At 38.1% G+C, this 22,949-nt stretch overlaps 2 protein-coding genes and 2 non-coding genes across 4 annotated transcripts; 3 read left to right on the plus strand and 1 right to left on the minus strand.

Annotated features, from left to right (window-relative positions):
- Nucleotides 1-992: 992 nt before the first annotated feature.
- Nucleotides 993-4,020, minus strand: LOC121783948 (riboflavin synthase-like). The gene is made up of 2 exons (XM_042182134.1): nucleotides 3,131-4,020; nucleotides 993-1,227 (listed from the first exon to the last, which is right to left on the minus strand). Exon 1 carries the CDS (start codon nucleotides 3,978-3,980, stop codon nucleotides 3,132-3,134), a length of 849 nt encoding a protein of 282 aa, XP_042038068.1. The 5' UTR covers nucleotides 3,981-4,020; the 3' UTR covers nucleotides 993-1,227; nucleotide 3,131.
- Nucleotides 4,021-6,459: 2,439 nt separating this feature from the next.
- TRNAL-AAG lies at nucleotides 6,460-6,540 on the plus strand. Its single transcript has one exon. It is a non-coding gene; the product is annotated as a tRNA-Leu (tRNA).
- Nucleotides 6,541-14,268: 7,728 nt separating this feature from the next.
- Nucleotides 14,269-20,325, plus strand: LOC121783526 (callose synthase 12-like). The gene is made up of 2 exons (XM_042181622.1): nucleotides 14,269-19,772; nucleotides 20,012-20,325. The coding sequence occupies exon 1, from the start codon at nucleotides 14,460-14,462 to the stop codon at nucleotides 19,764-19,766; it is 5,307 nt and encodes a 1,768-aa protein (XP_042037556.1). The 5' UTR covers nucleotides 14,269-14,459; the 3' UTR covers nucleotides 19,767-19,772; nucleotides 20,012-20,325.
- Nucleotides 17,410-17,490, plus strand: LOC121785645. The gene has a single exon (XR_006047029.1). It is a non-coding gene; the product is annotated as a small nucleolar RNA J33 (small nucleolar RNA).
- Nucleotides 20,326-22,949: the final 2,624 nt, after the last annotated feature.

Genomic DNA, 22,949 nt, shown 5'->3' on the forward strand with positions numbered 1-22,949 from the left:
GGATTCAACAAGGTTTGGAATGTTTTCCAGTAGGAGTTTTGTCATGATACAAATAAATAAAATTTATACTACTAGCTGCCTCCTTCCAAAAAACCGACTATGTTTTTCATTTCGACCAGTCCATCAAAATTAGTCTTTATCTATTTATAGATGGCTTTTTCTCTTTAATAAAATGCATTTTATTTTCCACTATCAACACTTCAATAATTTTTCTCTCTATATTTCTTTTACTTAATTAATTTTGCATTAAAACTCGTGTCATTCACGACCAAAACTATTTTTGTGAAGAAAGTATGTGAGTAAGAAAATGAATTTATTTATTTTAGTAGCTACCGGTTATGTGTTAAGATGATTTGTTTGGGGTAGTAAATAAAAATGAAACAAAATACGCATTGGCTTTAATCTTGCTTAAATTTAAAAAAATGCAATATAACACTAATACACAAGTAAAGTCAATGAAAAGAAAACATGTAAAGTCAATAAAAATAATAAAGAAAACGTACACGTAAGTCAATTAACAAAGGAAAAAAGAAACCCACGTAAGGTCAATAAAAGCACTAACAAGAATAATCCGTCGAATATCTTTGAAGCAATTATTAATAGCTAATAATTTGTGGCCAAATCGCTTTAACACTATAGTTCCAATTAAAAAACTAATGCTAATTAATCAATTAATTAACTATAACGACAAAATATGTGGTGTACCTTCAACGTCGGCATAGTTATATTAGATAAACGTGAATTTCATTAATCCTATCTCCATCATTCACATTTGTCACCGACTATTTTATAAACAAAATACTTGCAATAATTTGTTTAATATAGCATTTTAAAGTATGTTAGCTGAATTTGACATTTAAAAAAATATTTGTATAGAATCACATCAAAGTGAACTATTGGGAGCAACTATTATTGTTTATTAAAGATGTACATCACACTGTGATTGTGTTTTTCACTATAATGAAAAGTTGCCAATAAAGGTAGATGCAAAATAACCAAAAAGAGAGAAAGGGAGAAGTAGTTAGATTTGTTGTTTGTCCATAAAGAAACGGTAGAAAACATAAATATTAGTACTACTATTTTGTATTGGTGTAGTGAATGATTTTGCATCATATTTGTTTTGGAAAGAGCTACCTCCTGATACTAACTCCAGCTCCAACATAAAACCGAACACGAACACGAACACGAGATTCCTATCAATGGAGTTCACAGCAGCAAACACTAATCCTGCCAAAGAGACTTCTTTCAATTCAATATTAAGAAATATGCTAAGCAAATCTGATATTTCATGAAAGTAAAAGCAGATTATTGCTGGAAATTAACAAATTAATTGACGTCTGTAAACTAGAAGCATGTCGAGTAAATCAAGACCAACAAAGACCGATTCAAGCAGGAACCAACGGTCCAGAAACACAAGATAGTTGAAGCTTTTCAAGCATACAGAATGCTGCTAACTAAGATACAGTAACTTGAAAAACTGCATGCCTATGGCTGTAATACATTATTGAACTATGCATTTGGTTCATGACACAGATGCATTCTACCAAAATATCGACTTCATATAGGCAGTGTCTGAAAATTTGGCCAAGGTAGCGACTGGCCACATCATTATTTCAGGCATTGTTAAATGAATATAGTGCTTTACATAAATAGGACTTCAACAACCAATTAGAGCAAAAAAAGTAGTATTGATTAAATACTAAAAAGTGAAGACACCCCCATCTCCAATTATTGCTCAACAACAAGCCATTTAACACACTAAGTTCCCAAGTGGCACCTAGCAAACTTTAGAAACACTGCTTCATTAGTCTTAAATTAATCTAATCAAGAAGTCACACCTAGCAAGAAAAGGAGTATCTTGTTTCTATTGTTCTAGCAGCCGCCAACTTAGACCACCTCAGCAAAGTTTCAGCTGCTGAATGTGTGTGGTAGGAAAAGTTTCTATCTTATTAGGATTTAGAAGGAATAAACTCAAGCAGATATCTAAAGTTGTAAAAGGTTGAATTCTTATAGGTTGATTCTGAAAATTCACCCTAGGTGGCTACTGGCTACAGCATTATTTCAGTCATTGTCGAATGAATACGGTGTTTTATGCAAATCGAACTTCAACACCTATCAGACCTAAGAAGCATTGTATGAATACTACATAGTGAAAATATCTCATGTCCAATTATTGCTCAACATAAAGCCACTTAACACACCAAGTGCCCGAGTGGCACCTAACAAACTTTAGAAACACCACTCATAAGTCTAATATTCATCTAATCAAGCAATAAGAACTATAGCAACAAAAGGAATGACTTGTTCTGTTGTTCTAGCAGCCCAACTTAGGCCACCTCAGCAAAGTTTCAGTTGCTGAATGCACGTGGTAGGAAAAGTTTCTATCTTTTCATGATTTAGAAGCTATAAAGTCAAGCAGATATCCAAACCAAAGAGACAGTACTAAACAACTACACCATGGTTTCCAAAGTATCAGCAATCTAGTTAGCCTTGTAATAATTGGAATAGCACTAACCTAATCAAGCAAAACGGCAAATGCTGCTCGTATGCCGCATTCAATTGCAACCGTAAATTTGTAGAGATTGCGAGTGAGCAAACTAAGAATCCAGGTTTCCATTCCAACAAGCAACAAATAGTTCCGTTTCTCCAGTTTTTCAACCAATAAGCTACTAGGCATGACTACATACTTCACCTTCGTGCTATACATTCACAATGTTTGGTTGCCACATTGCATATTTCACAAAGGAAGAATTCTAGCATCTCAATCCAAGGTTGGCTATATGTTCAATAAATTCTAGCACTTCAACACGCTAAACCCCTCAAAACACATACGAAACAGCAATGCAGACAATGCCACCATACTTCATCAAGAAACGCAGCAAACACCACAAATGATCAGAAGCAAGTAGCCCAAAACAAGGCATACATAGCACATAAAACACAAGTGTAAAAACGCATTACTTCACGAAGATTTGAACAAATCTACTTCCAAAATATACTAAGAAACAACAATGAAGACAACACCGCCCTAGCTCATCAAGAAACATAACAAACACACCAAGTTATAATAAGAAAATATCCTAAAACAAGGCATACATAGCACACAAGAGACAAGTAGAAAAGGTATTACTTCAAGATGATTTGAACGAATCCACAAACCCGCTCCCAAGCAGCCTCTCCACATACTTCCCCAAAATATCAACCTCCAAATTCACCTTCTGCCCAACTTTCTTCAAAGCAATCACAACTTTCTGCTGTGTGTAAGCCACCAACATGAAATTGAAACACCCTTCATCATCAAACACATCCACCACAGTCAAACTTGTCCCATCCACAGCAATAAACCCCTTAGGCACAATGTACCTCAAAATCTCCCTCCCAACTTTCACTTTCACCCACAGTGAATCTCCCTCCGGCCTCAACTCCACGATTTCTCCTGTCCCATCGACGTGCCCCTGCACAAAATGTCCCCCCATTCTGGTGCTAGGGCTCAACGCCCTCTCCAAATTGACCAAAGACCCACTCTCCAATTCGCCCAGAGAGGTTTTCCGCAGCGTCTCCGGCGCCAAGCCAACCGAGAATTCGGACGAAACGGTGTCGAATTCAGTCACCGTTAGGCAGGTTCCGTTGACCGCGATGCTGTCGCCCAAGTGCACGCCTTCAAGAACGGTTTTTGCTTGGATTTTCATGGTGAAACTGTCAGGTTGGTCGAAACCCAGGTGCTTGATTGTCCCCATTTCTTCCACGATTCCAGTGAAAAGGGATTTCACTGTGGTGTTGGCCAATTTGGGCTGGTGGGGTTTGGAGAGTTTGGTGAAGATGGATGAGAGTGGGGGCTGTTTTAAAGCTAGCTTGGAGTGGAGCTGAGGCTGCCGCGGCGGTGAAACGGCGGAAAGGTCGGAAATTGAGAGTATTCTGGCCGCCGTCGATGGATTCCGGCGGGGGGCGGAGAGGAGGGTAGGTGGGCAAGAGAGAGCCATTTTTTCTTTTCAAATTGGACGTTGTTTCTTTAATTCCGTATAATTGTTTCACTATTTTATTGAAACTCAAATTCAGCTAATTTATCTTTTACTTTATATTTCATTCATCTTCGTTAATTTTTTTATTCACTTTTTATTTCATTTCTATGAATGTTAAGTCCCCATTTATTTTTAACAAAGAGTAAAGCTTCACCACAAAACAGTTTACAGCGTCGTTTATTTTGCTCTGAAAAAACGTCGAACATTTGGCACGAAGAAAACGGAAAGATTGTGAATTCACAGTTGTTCAGCGTGTTTGCAGTTTAAGGTTTATTATTATCAACAATAATAATTATTATTGTCAAATATATTAAAAATTTATAACAAAATGATAATTTGGTCGAATAGGGATTAAAAACGTCAACCGTTAAAATTTGACGGAATAATTAGTTTTGGACCAATTGTTATCCGAATTGAAATGTTTAGGATGAAAAATTCAAAAGATAATATCTAAGACCAAAAATTATAAAATGAGCATATATTTAGGACTAATTTTAGGCATTTACTCTTTAATAAATAATAATAGAGTTTACATTCTACTAGTGTTTTCCATCTTAATTAAGTGTTCACTTTTGTCATTTCGTACATCCCCTATTAAGCAGTACTACTGACTTTCAGAGCATCCACTACGCTGGCCCCCCACCGTCCCTTAACCGTCCCTTAAACTACTATTTGATGGTCCCACTGTACTTTATTCCGCCATCCTTTAACTAAGGGACGGAACCTGCAACGCTCCGTCCCTTATTCCGTCCCTTAAATTACTATTCATTCAATTTCATTTTTTATTTTTTTTCCAACACAATTCAATTAAAACAAACACATTTCATTAAAATTAAAATAACATTACAGCATAAAATAAAAATACAACTTAAAATTTAAAAGAAAAACATAATTAAAATCTTAAAAAAATAAAAATGACATAATTTAAAATACAATTTTATATGGACATCCTTGAATGTTTTATGTTTCACTTTCGATGTGGGACAAAATCATTCAAGGTTGTCTCTATAAAAGAGAAGCAACCAAGAATGACTTTGTCCCACATCGAAAGTGAAACGTAAAACATTCAAGGTTGTCTCTATAAAAGAGAAGAAACCAAGAATGACATTGTCCCACATCGAAAGTGGAACATAAAACATTCAAGGTTGTCTCTATAAAAGAGAAGAAACCAAGAATGACATTGTCCCACATTGAAAGTGGAACATAAAACATTCAAGGTTGTCTCTATAAAAGAGAAGCAACCATGAATGACTTTGTCCCACATCGAAAGTGGAACATAAAACATTCGAGGTTGTCTCTATAAAAGAGAAACAACCAAGAATGACTTTGTACCACATCGAAAGTGGAACATAAAACATTCAAGGTTGTCTCTATAAAAGAGAAGCAACCAAGAATGAGTTTTATAAATTTGCAAGCCCATCAAATATATGTGGGCTATTACGAATTTCTTGTATTTAATTATTTGTAAAAATTGTTTTTAAATATAAAAACAATTTTTATAAATAAAAAGTAATTTTTTTTAATTTGATTTTTTTAAAAAAATTGATTTTTTACGTCAGCGTGACGACGTCCACTCGCGGGCTGGCGAGGGGCTCGCCACGTCGCCACGGTGCGTGGCGTGACAGCCCATCCCGTGTCTCGCAGGCACGGGCCGCGGGACGGCGTGTCGCAACGCGTCGCGCGAGCGTTCAGTCCCTCCGCGACCGAACGCGGGACTGTGGCGCGCCGCTTAGTGGATGCCCTCACTTTTTTACTACAAATATTAAGTAGTCCCACATTCCACCCATATTTTATTATATAAAAGTGAACTCATATTTCCCTAATCTTTTTCCCTCATATTCTTTTATATTTTTGAAATCTATGTTAAGTCAAATGTGGATATTTAATGGGAGACAGAGAAAATAACTTATTTCACTCATATTTAATTTAAAACTATTAAGTGAAATTATATTATGCTAACTTTTTAACATCTATCATTCGTTAATATCAATGATGAAAACAAATAAGACTCTTGATGATAGATTGAGAAAGTAGTACTCCCTCAAAAGATGTCTCATAGTAGATGTCATACTTTCCTTTTTAGTTTGTCCTATAAAAGATGTCACATTAATATAAATATATTATTTTCTCTTTTCACTTAACACAAAAAATAACACCTCCTAAAATTATGTGTCAATCCCCAAATGTGACATCTACTATGAGACGGAGGGAGTATTTTTAAAATTTCATGTTAAATTAAAATGGGACTGTTATTGTTATATGGAGGGAGCATTTGTGTAGACAAAATTTTAGTGATGAGTACCTAGAGCATACAATGATTGTCTACTAAATACATTAGAACAAGACAACCGTGAACCGATTAATAGGCATTTTCATTTTTCAGTGCGAACCAATCACTGGATTACAAAATAAATATATTAATTGTTAAGAATAAACATAAGTCGAGATGGCCGAGTTGGTCTAAGGCGCCAGATTAAGGTTCTGGTCCGAAAGGGCGTGGGTTCAAATCCCACTCTCGACATATGTATTTTTTCTTTAATTTTTGTTATGTTTGTTTTAATAATGGTTTCGTAAATATGGAATAACAATCTTACCTCATTATCATATATTTTATTTCATTTTATTTTTGTTTTATGTTTGTTTTAATAATGGTACTACTATATTTCGTAAACATGGAATCATATACTACTATGTAATAAGATTTTTTATATTTGTTTTAATAATGGTACTATATCTCGTAAATTTGGAATAACAATATAATCATATATGGATGAAGCGTGGGTTCAAAACTTCAAACCCACTCTCGACATTTAACTTTTTTTATTTTTTTTAAGGGTAGTACAATGTTTATTTTTATGTTAGTTTTAATAATGGTTATATATGTCGTAAATATGGAATGACAATATCACCTCATTATCAAACATGCAATAAGATTTTCTTCCTTTTGAAAAAGGAGCATATATAAATTTCCTTTCGCCAAATTTTATTGCCAAACACGACATACTTCCCATTAATTTGATTAATTCATGAATAGGTTAAAGTTAAAACCACAACCGCCCTAAGTTGAATTGAGTAGGAGTAATATATAGTGGTGCAAAGGCTTTTTTTTTGCTCATCCATCTCTTCAAATAATTTAGTGTTACACAGAATTCCCCTATTTCTCAAGCAATTATAATTGATGGGGAAATCAACCATAGCCAATATATTGAGAGGAACATCTACGCTTTGTTATTTTATAGCATGTGTTATCATGTTTGTAAACAAGCAAAAGGTTCTACCGTTGCGTTCACCGCCAAATACCCTCGTTGGAATGCTCTCTAGTAAGTTATATTTCATCAATACATGTCGCGTCGTATATACTTGTATAATATCGATGTCGTAGCATCTCACTTTCATTTTCTTTTTGTTTTCCAGTATCTAGTACTTTAATTTAATTTATATATATATATATATATTATATATAGGGGAGCATTATTCTCCTTTTCAATCAAAACATCCTTTCTTCTTCTCATTCGTAGGCGTTAGATCTACTAAACCAACGGTCCAGATTGACAATTCCAATGTGTATCCGTGTTGCATTATGGTACCTGTGTGTGTGCATTATAAGGCTAAAATAGTAATTGTACAATATTAAAACCGCCAGAATTTGGAAAGGCCGTAATTATCGACATTCGAAACTTCCAACTCTTCATTCTCGTCATTAAACGCTGAACACCAAATATGCCAACTCTCCACTCTCTCCACTATCGCCGCTCCCCAAACCCTAGATCTGTGAAAAAATTGCAACGCTTTAGAGTAATCCACCGCAAGTGTCCACAATTTCATCCCACATCCGTCGTCGTTCGTAACAATGAAACCCTACCGGCATCAGGGTACGTTTCTGTGCTTTATTTATTGAGTTTGTGCGATACCTATACCGTGAAACAGTGACAAATGCGGCAGGACAATAAATTCTCACCGGAATTTATAGATGTGGGTCTAAAAGCATGAATTTTGATGGCCGAGTGTGTTATATAGTCTGTGTTGACATTGCTCTGTATCCGAATGGGTTTCATTTAATCTGGTCGTTTGTTTTTTAATTTTGATTTCGTTGTTGCCAGACAGATAGAATATGCCTAAGCGAGGACGTCCACGCTCACAACCATCCCAAGTTGCAGGTAAATTTGCGGCTCTGCTTTTGGAATTCAATATCTCATAGGTCGATTTTGTGGTACGATTGTTCCATGTTTGCTTAATGCAGTATGTCTATATGTAAGTGTCATTATGTGCATTATATGATGCATTATGTAGGCTGTGCTGATTATAACTGACTAGATTCAAACAATATTATACTTATGAATTAACTATGTTGTTCTACGCATTATGTAACATAATATTTGCATTATGCTGTTGATATTACGTAGTAATACGGGGACTGATTCTGTGGTTTAAGCAACTCTGTCAAAGTTTACATATTGGTATTGTGTGGTGTGGGAGGTGCATTATGATTCCGTAACAATGCATTTGGTGGAGTGTATGACTGAGCATGAGTTGCAGACTTGATATGGTATACTAGTCTTCGTGTGTATTACATGTGCATTTGTGGGTGTACACAACGCATTGTGTGGTGTTTATGGTTAAGCCTTACACTTATGCACAATTATGTGTATGCATTATTTATTGTGGTATATGCAGTATGTTACTTGATATCTGCATTATCTGCTTTGGCAAACGCATTATAGGTAGTATTTTTGCAAGATATGTTGTACCTGAACGGGTACTGATTCTGTGGTGTAAGCAACTATGTCAAAGTTTACATATTGTTATTGTTTGGTGTGGGAGGTGCATTATGAATCCGTGTTTATGCATTTGGTGTAGTGTGTGGCTGACCTTGAGTTTTAGTGTTGATATGGTATACTAGTCTTTGTGTGTATTACATGTGCATTATTGGGTGAACTCAATGCATTATGTATATATGTAAGTGGCATTATGTGGCGTAACTTATGCATTATTTAGGGTGGTTTTTTGTTAAGCACTACACTTAGGCACAATTAATTTTGTGTATTATCTATTGTGGACCGAGCATTATGTTTCATGATATCTGCATTATTCTGGGTATAATATGTATTAATACGTGTTGTGACTCTGTCAAAGTGTGCATATGGTTATGTTATGGATTAGTTATTTTGGAATGTGCATTATATATCATATATTGTGCATTATGATGTCTTTAGCAGGCATAAATATGTTAAGTGGCTTAGATGTTTAAGAAACTCAGACAAGCTTCAATATGGTTACTCCTGCGTTTGGGTAGTGCATTATGAAGCTGTGATGTATTGTTGACATTGGTTACTAGTTATTTTGTGTAATACGTATGCAGAGGAAGTTCGTGGGTACTGCACTGGTCAAATGCAAAGAAACAAAAATGGCCGATCTCGTACGAAGCTGCACTACTAATGTGGTCTCAATGCCGTGGATGTACAACGTGGTCACAATGGAGAATGGTGTGTACGTAATGCGCCACATGGAAACGTACTTTGGGGAGAAAGAAAAGGATTGGGATTGCGGGCTGAGTGCAAAAGGAACAAAAGGCTTAGAGATGTGTAGAATCAAGATTGCACGGACGCTCCTTACCTGTGCGCACAACACCCGAGGTTCTGCAAACCAAAATAAAGCGACAAAGTATTGGAGAGAGAGACCTGCAAAGTTCAATTTCGAGAGGTGGGTTGAAAATTATGGTCTGTAGCGAGTGATGGTTTTGCATATAGGTTGATGGGGTTGACGAAATCCTTGACTTTGTGGTTGATTTGTGAATTTGATACTGAAGTTTTTTGCACCATTAAGATGCGTGTTAGGAGTTGACAATGTTTTTGGAATATGTAGTATGAATGGATTACAAGTAATTATTCAAACTTATAATACGTGCATTACTTTTATTTCTTTGTGCATTATTGTTAAAGATGATTGCATTATTTAGTAATAATGCATATTACATCCCACATAATGTAAATGACACGATACATTGTGCATCTTGTACAACAAACAACGCACAAATACATTATACAGTACCATATAGTAGGGGGGTGTAAAATATGTTATTTGATTTATGACTTTCTTTAAGCGAAGCATTTACAACTCGTTTAGTTTTTTGCTTACTTTTGTAATTGGTATATTATATTAGTGAAGCGTCACCGTCCATATCAGCCAAAAAAAAATTTGACATTACTTATGTTATGGGATGCATTGTTTTTGGAAAAGGGGATATAGTTACGTAGAGTAGAAATGCACATTATTTATTTAAAAGAGTGTGTTATGCATCAACAAATTCTATGTGACTTACTGTTTTGATGTTGTGCATTTACTTAAAGGATCCTTAACGTATTCCACGTTATGTAAAATAACACAGTATATAATGCACGGTATAACACAAATAATGCACTTATTCAGAAATATATTATGTGCAGTACGTTTGTTTATGTAGTGCATTATGAATACTTGTTAAACCATTATTTACAATATATTATGCATTATGAGATTTATCCTGCTTATATGCTTAAATTGATTTTGTGTAGTCCTTTACAGGCGACTAATTGTTTACTGTCTTACGTACTTTTGTATTTGAGAGATTACATTTATCCGGGTTATTTGTGCATTATTTTCATAAAATCGTGCGTTATGCATCAACAAATGTTCATTATTTGGCAGGCAGTAGGGAACACAAGTATCCATGGCGTCATTGAGTTAACTACACACATATATACAGTACTCTGACTTATATATAATCCAATAATTAACCAACACATTCTACTAATGCAACAACCACCTGTTTCAACATATAACAGTACGTCAACAAATTTGAACAACAATACTAATAGAGCCCAACCAAAAGCTGTGAAGCGCTGTTTAAATAACATAACTCAAGTTGTTCTTTTACCCTTGCGCGCATCTTTCTCCATCGTCATCTCTTTAAGCAGTGAACAGTTCCTGGAGTCGTGATGACCCATCTCATCGCACGCCTTACACCGTCTAAGAGGCATTGTTGCATCCTTTATTGCCTTCCCTCTCTTTGAAATCAGACGACTCGCAGAGCTGTTGGCGTGACCCTTCGTCTTCACGACATCCGGAGGATGAACCGCAACAGATTCAGGCCTTACCATTCCATAAAACTCTTCAACCATACGCCTCTTCTCAGCAGCTGAGGTTGCCGGAGTACCAGTTTCAAGAGAGTTACCAAGTTCTTCAACGCCACCTACAAATGCACGTAATACATCGATGTCGGTCTCAAACCGTCTAAGAAAACCATAAAACATCGAAATCGCCTGCATACTAGCGGTCCTTCAAATATTCGTATAACCTATACATCGCGCATAACGGATTATGCATTATACAGTCAATACAATGCATTAGGAATATTCATTGGGTGCATTATTTAAACCAAGTTTAGAAAGTACAATATGTACAGTGGAATCTGACGAGATTTATTTTTAGGTCGAACTCAAGCTCTTCTTATATGTTTTTATTAAAGAGTAGGTACTATACCCTAGCCCCTAGGATTATTAAACCCTAACGGGACATAAGAAACGTGTGATAAACATCAATACTATAACCCCATATTTATACCCTATACAGCGCAGCACACTTATTATGAATTATATAGTGAAAAATTTTCATTATACTTCATCAAATTGTGCATTACTTGTAGCGTTTAAAACGGACAAGCCGAGAGCTAAACCATGAAGGAATGTTTCATAATCAGTATCGCTCATTCTTTACTCAATCCTATACATTGCAATAACCCTACACTAATTCTCTAGCCCCCAAAATTGGGTAACCACAAGCCATGCCAAGAACCCTAATGGAAAACAACTGAAACCTGGCCAAATTTATTTCCCAATATATCAAAACACACGAAATACGTGCCCAATAAGCAGCACAGACAGATTTACAGATCTGAATTGTTATTCATACCTCCGATACCTAGACATCTACACGCACACGGAGAACAAAACAATTGAATTACCTTATTCCATTATTGACGGGAAAACGATTGCAACAACGCCGGCGAACCAATATGGTAAGACCTAGAATCCGGCAAACGAGACTCAACAATTGCAACGTCGGAAAAATTTTATGAAAATTGCAAACATGGAAGAAGGAAACATTGAGTCTAACTGCGTGAGAAAAAATAAAAGGCAAGATCATGAAGGGAGTAAATCATGGATATTTCCATAACCACCAACAAATAGTTTCTCTATTATACCCTTCTGCGTATTAAACATGATTAAAATGTAATATTTAATTTCAAAATTTTCGGCCATTGGATGGAGAAAATACACGGTTGAGATTAAGAAGGAAAAATGAGGAAATATGAGAAAAGGAAATGAATACAACCCATTATATATATATATATTATTAATTATGATTCGCTAAATTAATCAATTAGTAATTACTTTATTATCACGATTGCTTACTCCACAGCAACTAGGTCATAGTAAAATTTTGTTAAGCTTCACTTTTAAGTTAAAAATCTTCTTCTTTACACGAAAAGATTCTAAATTGTGACTAATAAATTTGCAGGTTTGTTACCTGGGCTAGCTTAATTATATGCATTTACACTTTGGGTGTTCTACTTATTCCTTCAGGGAGTAAGTTTTGGAGGCTTGTCATCTTACTCGATCTGGTATTTTTTTTAAAATTTATAGTTAATATAGTGTTTCAATTGATACCTAATTAAATGAAATTGTTATTAAGTAAATTAGTATTTATTTGTGCAGGTTATTTGTATTTTAAGCTGCGAAACTATTGGAGCTGGAGCTGGGTGGCAAACATATTCACTATTTATTGAAGGACATATAAATTCAATTTATGCAAATTGGTCTCCAATATGTGGCGTAGTCCCAATCTTCTGCCTCAGAACTTTGGTCTCTCTTGTTTTCTCGACTATTGGTTTTGTGTTTATCTTTTTTGCTTAACGCTTATTGTGTTAGTGCATTGCTTCAGGATTCATGAAACCTTCAAACCATGACTACTCTTTTTGTGTTTTACATGTGAGATTATTTTATAATTTTCAATCAGTTTAATTTGTTGCGTTTTTAAGGGGCATTAAATAAGTCAGCCGTTATCTAGTCGTATAAAATTATCTTTAGCAGTTATTTTTTAAGCAATATATGAAATAAATCACCACAATACCACCAAATTTGATTTTTTGTTAACTTAGTTATGAATCAAGCTTCAGCTTATAGAATCCAGTGTATAACATTTTTTCATATTCAAGCAATAAAATTAAAGGAGAACAAGACAGAAAAAGTGCGAAGTCATAGCAAACAAAAAAGTAATTACTAGTATTATCATAAATTAATGGAGTAATTTTTTTGACGTCGTTTTTCCTCTGTGAGAGAGCATTTATTTTAATTCAACATTATAAAATTGGCGTGCTTTTGTGTTGACAGAAAATGAGGTGGCACGTTTGGTAAATTTTACCTTTATTCTTTATTAATGGAGTACAAAGTTTGAATAGGATCACATGAGTAGATTCTATATTTTTATTGTTTTTGAAGTTAAAGAAGATTATACGACTAAAATTACGCAAATTAGACAAATTCTTGACACTAAATACGAAGTTGTTTGACTAAAATTCAAACAAAATAAAATAAAGATTAGAGAATCTTTAAATATAGTGTTTGCAATATTTTGTGGCAATTTTCCTTATATAATAAGCTAATAAGGAAGGTAAGATAATTGCCAATTTTATTTGAGTCAAAACAATATTGCGGAATCTACCTTTAAACTTAAATTCTTAACATTTCCTCTTAATTTTTCTTAAATTTATTTCAATACTCCTACGTCCCAAGTTACTTGAATCATTTTCATTTTTGGCTAAAAACAAAACATCTAATCACACCAACTTTTTTTCTTTCTCTTACTTTATTTTCTCTCCTCTCCTCTCCCTTACTTTATTTTACTTTATTTAACTCATTAAATACAATTTTTTTAAATTTCGTATCGAAAAGAAACACCTCAAGTAATATGAGATAGAAGGAGTACTATTTTTTAAATAATGTGACGAACTAGTCAACGAATATCTTAATTTCCAAGTAAGTCTGACTCTTTTAACGATGTTAATTAATTTATTATATTTCAAATAATTGCCTCTAAAGAGTTAACCTAGTCCAACCAAGAAAACCTTCTGAAAAAAGTGTGAACTTTACGGTACAACTACGTAAGGCAAAGGTACCACCTACACATCACTTTATCATATTTCCATCCGCCATTACCACCTTTTGAATAACTTAGCCCTCTCAATTCCCATTTCCGCCATCAACATCAAAACCACCCAAATCTAAACCCCACCGCCGCCGCCGTAATCGCCACCACCGCGGCGGTCGCGGTTATTAATCTCGATAATCACAGGAATCACCTCCATCGCCTTTCCAAAATCCTCAGATCTCTGCGAATGCAGCTATGAATCAAAGCGGAGAGGAAGAAGACGTTTACAACATCATCCCCGTCCACAATCTCCTCGCCGATCACCCCTCCCTCCGATTCCCCGAGGTGCGCGCCGCCGCCGCCGCCCTCCGCTCCGTCGGGGACCTCCGCAAGCCTCCTTTCGCGCCATGGAAGCCTCATTACGACCTCCTCGATTGGCTAGCCGCATTCTTCGGCTTCCAGGCCTCCAGCATGAAGAACCAGAGGGAACACCTCGTCCTACACCTCTCCAACGCGCAGATGCGCCTCTCGCCGCCGGCTGACGACGTCGACGCACTCGACCCGACCGTCATCCGCCGCTTCCGCCGCTCGCTCCTGAAGAATTACTCGAATTGGTGCTCGTACCTCAACGTCAAGTCGAGCGTCTGGCTCACCGAATCGCACTCGCGCCACGGGGAGTCGGATCACCGGCGGGAGCTGCTGTACGTGTCGCTTTATCTCCTGATTTGGGGTGAGTCGGCTAACTTGCGCTTTGTTCCTGAATGTATTTGCTTTATTTTTCACAACATGGCGATGGAAATGAATAAGATATTGGAGGATTATATCGATGACAACACGGGGATGCCGTATTTGCCCTCTGTATCTGGGGAGAATGCTTATTTGAATAAAATTGTGAAGCCAATTTATGATACAATTAATGACGAGGTGGAAAATAGTAAGAATGGGACGGCGCCGCATTCTGCGTGGCGGAATTATGACGATATAAACGAGTACTTTTGGAGTAAGAGGTGTTTTGAGAAGCTGAAATGGCCGATGGATCTCGGGAGTAATTTCTTGGTGACGGGACACAAGGGACGGAAGGTTGGGAAGACTGGGTTTGTGGAGCAGAGGTCATTTTGGAACTTGTTTAGGAGCTTTGATAAGTTGTGGATTATGCTGTTTTTGTTTCTTCAGGCGGCAATTATTGTTGCTTGGGAGGGGAGGGAGGACCCGTGGCAGTCGTTGAGAACTACCGAAGTTCAGGGTAGGTGCTTGACCGTGTTTATAACATGGAGTGCTCTGAGGTTCTTACAGTCTCTGTTGGATATCGGAATGCAGTACAGCTTGGTTTCAAGGGAGACTAAGTCTTTAATGGTGAGAATGATTTTGAAAACTGTGGTTGCGGCTGGGTGGATTGTTGTGTTTGGGGTATTTTACTGGAGGATTTTGGATCAGAAAGATCGTGATCTTAACTGGGATAGTGGCGCGACAAGGAGGAGAATGGTTAATTTTCTTGAGGTTGTGGTGGCTTTTCTTGCTCCAGAGCTGTTGGCTGTGGCTTTATTTGTGCTACCATGGATTAGGAATTTTTTGGAGAACACAAACTGGAAGATATTTTATATGCTGACGTGGTGGTTCCAGAGCAGCACTTTTGTGGGTCGAGGACTGAGTGAAGGTCTTGTTGACAACATTAAGTACAGCATTTTCTGGATCGTTGTGCTTTCCACAAAGTTTGTTTTTAGTTACTTCATGCAGATTAAACCCATGATTGCTCCAACAAAGGCTTTGCTGGGTCTCAAAAATGTTACTTATGAGTGGCATGAGTTCTTTGGCCACAGTAATCAGTTTGCAGTTGGGCTGTTGTGGCTTCCAGTTATTCTGATTTACCTAATGGATATCCAGATTTGGTACTCAATATACTCTTCATTTGTTGGTGCTACAGTTGGGTTGTTTGATCACTTGGGTGAAATTCGGAATATGCAGCAGTTGAGGTTGAGATTTCAGTTCTTTGCTAGTGCTCTCCAGTTTAATCTTATGCCTAAGGAGCAGCTCTTGAATGCAAGAGGTAATATTAAGAACAAGATCAAGGATGCCATTCATCGATTGAAGCTGAGATATGGACTGGGCCGGCCATTTAAGAAACTTGAATCCAACCATGTCGAGGCCTACAAATTTGCATTAATATGGAATGAGGTAATCAAAACATTCAGAGAGGAAGACATCGTCTCTGACCGTGAGGTTGAGCTTTTGGAGCTGCTTCAAAATGACGGGAATGATCCTATAAGTAACTGGGAAATTAGGGTGATTCAGTGGCCATGCGTGCTCCTGTGTAATGAGCTGCTTTTGGCTCTGAGCCAGGCAAAAGAGTTAATAGATGCTCCTGACAGGTGGCTTTGGTATAAGATCTGCAAGTCTGAGTATCGACGTTGTGCAGTTATTGAAGCATACGACAGCTTGAAGCATATTTTGCCAGCAATTGTGAAGTATGATTCTGAGGAGCGCTCCATAATCAGAACTTATTTCCAAGAAATTGATCAAATTGTTCAGAGGGGAAAATTCACAAAAACCCATAACCTGACTGCCCTCCCCAAGATCTATGAAAAGTTGGTCCGTCTTCTTGATCTTGTCGTCAAGGTTGATTTAAATGCTGATAAGGTGGTGAATGCTCTTCAGGCCCTTTACGAGGTGGCTATCAGAGATTTCCTGAAAGATCCAAGAAACAGTGACCAGCTGATTGCTGATGGTCTGGCTCCTCAAAAGGCAGTTTCTGGTGAAGCATTGCTTTTTCAGAGTGCTGTTGAGTTGCCTAGTTCAAGTAATGAAGCTTTCTATCGCCGGGTTCGGCGGTTGCATACCATTCTCACCTCTCGTGACTCAATGCTAAAGGTTCCAGAAAATCTTGAGGCAAGACGTAGGATTGCCTTCTTTAGTAATTCCTTGTTCATGAACATGCCTCATGCTCCTCAAGTTGACAAAATGAGAGCCTTCAGTGTTCTAACCCCATATTACAATGAAGAGGTACTATTCAGCAAGGAACAGCTACGAACTGAGAATGAAGATGGGATTTCAACCCTTTACTACATGCAAACCATTTATGCCCGTGACTGGAGGAACTTCATTGAGAGGATGCGTAGAGAAGGGATGAAAAGTGAAAGAGAACTGTGGACAACTAGGCTGAGAGATCTTCGATTATGGGCATCATACAGAGGTCAGACACTTACCCGCACAGTGAGGGGAATGATGTATTACTACCGTGCCCTTGAGTTGCTGGCTTTTCTGGATTCTGCTTCTGAGGTGGACATGAGAGAAGGATCTCCACGTCTGAGTTCCATGAGGCGTAATGATGAAGCAGACTGTTTGTTAGAGCTGTCACCCACTTCAAGAACATTGAGCAGAGCCAGTAGTTCAGTCAGTCTTCTTTATAAAGGGCATGAGCGTGGAGCAGCTTTAATGAAATTTACTTACGTAGTTGCATGCCAGATTTATGGTTCTCAAAAGGCGAAGAAAGATCCCCGGGCTGAGGAGATACTTTATTTGATGAAAATTAATGAAGCTCTTCGTGTTTCCTATGTTGATGAGGTACAGTCAGGGAAGGATGAGAAAGAGTATTACTCTGTCCTGGTTAAATATGACCAAAAGTTGCAGAAAGAAGTTGAGATATATCGGGTCAAGCTGCCTGGTCCGGTGAAGCTTGGCGAAGGGAAACCAGAGAATCAGAATCACGCGATTATATTCACCAGGGGAGATGCAATTCAAACCATTGACATGAACCAGGATAACTACTTTGAGGAAGCTCTAAAGATGCGGAATCTCTTGGAGGAATTCAAGTCTTTCTATGGTATCAGAAAACCTACCATCCTAGGAGTTCGGGAGCACATTTTTACAGGTTCTGTATCATCACTTGCTTTGTTCATGTCTGCTCAGGAGACGAGCTTTGTCACCTTGGGGCAGCGTGTTTTAGCAAATCCATTGAAAGTTCGAATGCATTATGGGCATCCTGATGTGTTCGACAGGTTTTGGTTTCTAACTCGGGGAGGCATAAGCAAGGCTTCCAGAGTAATCAACATCAGTGAGGATATTTTTGCTGGATTCAATTGCACACTGAGAGGTGGAAATGTTACCCATCATGAATACATCCAAGTTGGAAAGGGTAGGGATGTTGGGCTGAATCAAATCTCTATGTTTGAAGCCAAGGTTGCCAGTGGGAATGGTGAACAGATACTAAGTCGAGATGTTTATAGGTTGGGTCATCGTCTGGACTTCTTCCGAATGCTTTCATTCTTTTATACAACTGTTGGCTTTTTCTTCAATACCATGATGATTCTCCTCACCGTGTATGCATTTTTGTGGGGTCGGCTGTATATGGCATTAAGTGGGGTTGAAGGTGCTGCCTTGTCAAATGTCAATGATAATCGAGCACTTGGTACAATCTTGAACCAGCAGCTCATCATCCAACTTGGTCTCTTTACTGCCTTGCCAATGGTTGTGGAGAACTCCCTTGAGCATGGATTTCTGAACTCTATCTGGGATTTTCTAACAATGCAGCTCCATCTTTCTTCAGTGTTTTATACATTTTCCATGGGGACTCGTGGTCATTACTTTGGCAGAACAGTTCTACATGGTGGTGCAAAATACCGTGCAACCGGCCGTGGTTTTGTGGTGCAGCATAAGAGCTTTGCTGAGAACTATAGATTATATGCTCGTAGCCATTTTGTTAAGGCTATTGAACTTGGATTAATACTTACTGTTTATGCTTGTTACAGCCCAGTAGCTAAAGATACTTTGGTGTACATAGCATTGACTATTAGCAGTTGGTTTTTAGTGGTTTCGTGGATTATGGGTCCCTTCATTTTTAACCCTTTGGGCTTTGATTGGTTAAAAACTGTGTACGACTTTGATGACTTCATGAATTGGGTATGGTTCAAGGGTGGTGTGTTTGCAAAATCTGAACAGAGCTGGGAAAAGTGGTGGTACGAAGAGCAAGATCATTTAAGGACGACTGGGCTTTGGGGGAAAATGCTGGAGACCATTTTGAACCTCCGTTTCTTCTTTTTCCAGTATGGTATCGTGTATCACTTAGGCATTGCTGCTGGTAGCAAGAGCGTTGCTGTTTACTTGCTCTCATGGATATATGTGTTCGTGGCTTTTGGGTTTTATTTGGTAATAGCTTATGCTCGGGAGAAATATGCAGCAAAGGAGCACATTTACTACCGTTTGGTTCAGTTCCTTGTGATCATCTTTGGAATAGTTGTTATAGTTGCCTTGCTTCAGTTTACCGACTTCAAATTAGTGGATTTCTTCACCAGCTTATTGGCTTTTGTTCCTACGGGCTGGGGATTCATATGTATTGCACAGGTCTTTCGCCACTTTCTGCAGAAAACAATGGTTTGGGAGATTGTCATGTGTGTAGCTCGAATGTATGACATCATGTTTGGGGTTATTGTCATGGCCCCCGTCGCCCTTCTGTCATGGCTGCCTGGATTCCAGAATATGCAGACTAGGATTCTGTTCAACCAAGCTTTCAGTCGCGGGTTACACATATCCCAAATTCTGGCTGGAAAGAAACCCAAGGCTGAGGAGTGAGTTAAGGTATTACTTTCACCTAGATCACACCTTTTATCCTACATTATATGAAATGATTTGAGTATGAATACGAATATGGAATACCTCTACCCAATTTCTTCATTTACTGCTGTTATTATCTTCTGTATCTGATTGATAAAAGCTATACATTTGTGTGTATCTATGTTCTGGCATGTATAATCTTTTCGTGGTAGTTTTCCAGATGTATCGAATCGATGCTAAGAGAATTGAACTTTGAAATGCAGGTTTAGAGTTTACTTGTGAAATAGATAGAACAAACACAGAGCTGAAGATTCTAATTGTTTTTCGTCTTTGCCGGTTTCTCCATCTCTCTCTAGCTGTTGATAAATTTTCATTTGTTTGTGTTCATCAATTTATGACCCAGATTTTGTATAAAGTATGGAGGATGTTATGTTTTTTTCATCTCCGAGTAAATATATTAGTTCCAGATTTTATTCATCCCAACTTTTCAGTGTAACCAGCAAATCTGGAAACTCTCATGACTTTGAAGTTTCTTAGTACTATTAATGAAAATAAGCTTAGAAAGTCTCTTTATTCATAGTCCTTGTCACGTGTTTCAAAATTGTCCATATTCAAGAAATGCAAAGTTGATATTTGTAAAATATTAACAAAATTAGTGGGGGCCTAAATAAATAAAATACATGTGGGCGACTTCTCCACTAGTATGCATTGTCAGTTTCTTTATTACTACGACTGCGTGAATTTATTGATATACAAACAACGTGTTGAATCGACAACCATGGATGCATTATACGCAATATCAATTAAATTTTTATTTTATGTTTCATAATAATCTCCTAGAATCAAGCTAATGATTTCCTACATCAAGTGTGGCATATTAAAATATTAGTATTACTCTAAATTTATGAATACTATAGTAAATTTTTAATCGCGAAAGAGTTGACATTTTCCATTTAAACCTACAAAAACATTTTCAATTTTTAAATCTTATAGACGACTCACTCAATGATTAAACAAAAAACTTCGTGTGCCAACATTTAATAAAATAAAGTTTATAGCTGCGACCCGATCTGAGAATTCAATAAAAAATTAAGTTACTCCAAATAAATTATCACCACAAATTAGAGTCTAATTGTGTAAGTGATTTTCAAATATCAAAGCCATTTTTCCTTTGCAATACTATTTTTAAATTTCTATAAATAAATTTATTTTTACAATTTGTGTGATTTATATCTCGGCCTATTTTTGGTTAATTTATAGACACAAGCCATAACAGCTGATGGGGTACGTACTAAACAAGCCCAATAGCAGTGACGGCCCATCAGCCCAAAGCCCAAGGAAGAGTATCAGTTCGGCATTACCAAAGAGTTCGGCCCCAGCCTACAGCTCGGTAAAAGCCGACCCAAGGAAGAGTATCAGTTCGGCATTACCAAAGAGTTCGGCCCCAGCCTACAGCTCGGTAAAAGCCGACCAATCAAGCTCTACTCTCAGATTGGCAAAAGCTGCTCGGCAATAGTTCAGCAGTTCGGTCTCAGTTTTCAACCGAACTGGGAGATAGTGGACTCATGCAGAACCTCCACGACCTCCACTACACGATCTATTTAGTGGTGGACCCATGCAGGATCTCATGACCTCCACGACATCCACGATCTAATTAGTGATGATGTAAGCCACGACCTAATTAGTGATGATGTAAGCCACGACCTAGTTAGTGGTGATGCAAGCCACGATCTTAGTTCAATGTATAAATAGAACTTAGATCAGATAGACTAGGGAAAAAGAGAGCTCTCTAGACATCAAATATCATATAGCAAGTCTGTATTTGTAAGCTGTAAACCAGATCAAGCAATACAATCTTGCCCTCCTTTCTTCCCGTGGATGTAGATTTACCTCAGTAAATCGAACCACGTAATTCCTTGTGTCGTGATCTATATTTTCTTTTACCTGCATTTACTACCATCAAAAATTCGTCCAACCATCACTGGCGCCGTCTGTGGGAAACAGAGAACCAAATCTGTGATAAAAGCGAGTTTTTGATCCTCTTCCACCAAAAAAATGCATACCAGATCACATAACACCCATAATACCGTTCGTGATAACCCTGAGGAAGCTAGTCCAGCCCGCAGGTCTGGAAAACAGCCTCGGGAGAAATCTACTTCCAGTTCTCACGGAGAAGGAACAAGCCGCTCAAAGACTCATCGCCCCGAGTCTTCCCAGCAGCCCGATTTGAACGAGGCTGTCAAGTTGTTTTTGGCCGAGAAGCAGGAAGAGTTCTTAATTTTCCTGCAAAAGGGCCAAAAGCCGGAGACGAAAACGGTGGATTCTCCCTCCTCATCCAGACATGAAAGTCACTACCGCAGTAGTGCCGTGTCTTCCAGGAAGAAGAATCCTCAACCCCGACATGTTCCTGTTCCTCCTCGGTACCGGAATCACAGGAGAACTCCATCTCCTCCATACCGAAGAGATGTCGGGTTCGCCATGTACGGAGCATTAAAGACTCCGTTCTCGGACGATATCACCCGAACTCCCTTGCCACAGAACTACCGAACTCCGTCGATGACTTATGACGGGTTAGTGAATCCTCATGACTTCCTGGGACGCTATCAGTACAACATGGCGAACCAGGGTCTCAATGAGGTCCATATGTGCAAGCTGTTTCCCGAGCTGCTTATCGGGAACGCAAGAAGGTGGTTCGATAGCCTCCCCCAAGGCAGCATTAGATCTTACCGAGATCTAATGGATGCTTTCCACAGGAGGTTCTTTCAGAAAGCGGAAGCCCGAATCACTTCGGCTCAGCTGCTTTCTATACGTCAAGGTCGCGACGAAAAGATCAGCGACTTTATGACGAGATTCCACAAGGAATGCCTACAAGTAGATAATCTCAATGATCTACTTGTCATTTCGGCATTCCAAAATGGAATCCTACCCGGAGCTCTCTACAGAAAGCTCGTGGAATGCAGTCCGCAAACAGCTCAAGAGATGTGGGACATTGCGGACCAGTTCTCCCGTGCCGATGAGGCAGACCGTCGCAAACGGTCTTTAGACAGCTCATTCCGAGGAGACAGGAGGAAGCCCGATCATAGCGATCAGGGACATCCTCGCCGAACTCCTTTTGGCGATCAGGGACATCCTCGCCGAACTCCTTTTGGCGATCAGGGACATCCTCGCCGAACTCCTTTTGGCGATCAGAGGCTTCCTCGC

This window comes from Salvia splendens, chromosome 21 (genome assembly GCF_004379255.2).
Source record: "Salvia splendens isolate huo1 chromosome 21, SspV2, whole genome shotgun sequence".
Lineage (NCBI taxonomy): Eukaryota > Viridiplantae > Streptophyta > Magnoliopsida > Lamiales > Lamiaceae > Salvia > Salvia splendens.

Bases quoted from the DNA above. Each gene is read 5' to 3' on its own strand.
- LOC121783948 (XM_042182134.1), bottom strand. From the start codon at position 3,980: ATGGCTCTCTCTTGCCCACCTACCCTCCTCTCCGCCCCCCGCCGGAAT.
- LOC121783526 (XM_042181622.1), top strand. From the start codon at position 14,460: ATGAATCAAAGCGGAGAGGAAGAAGACGTTTACAACATCATCCCCGTC.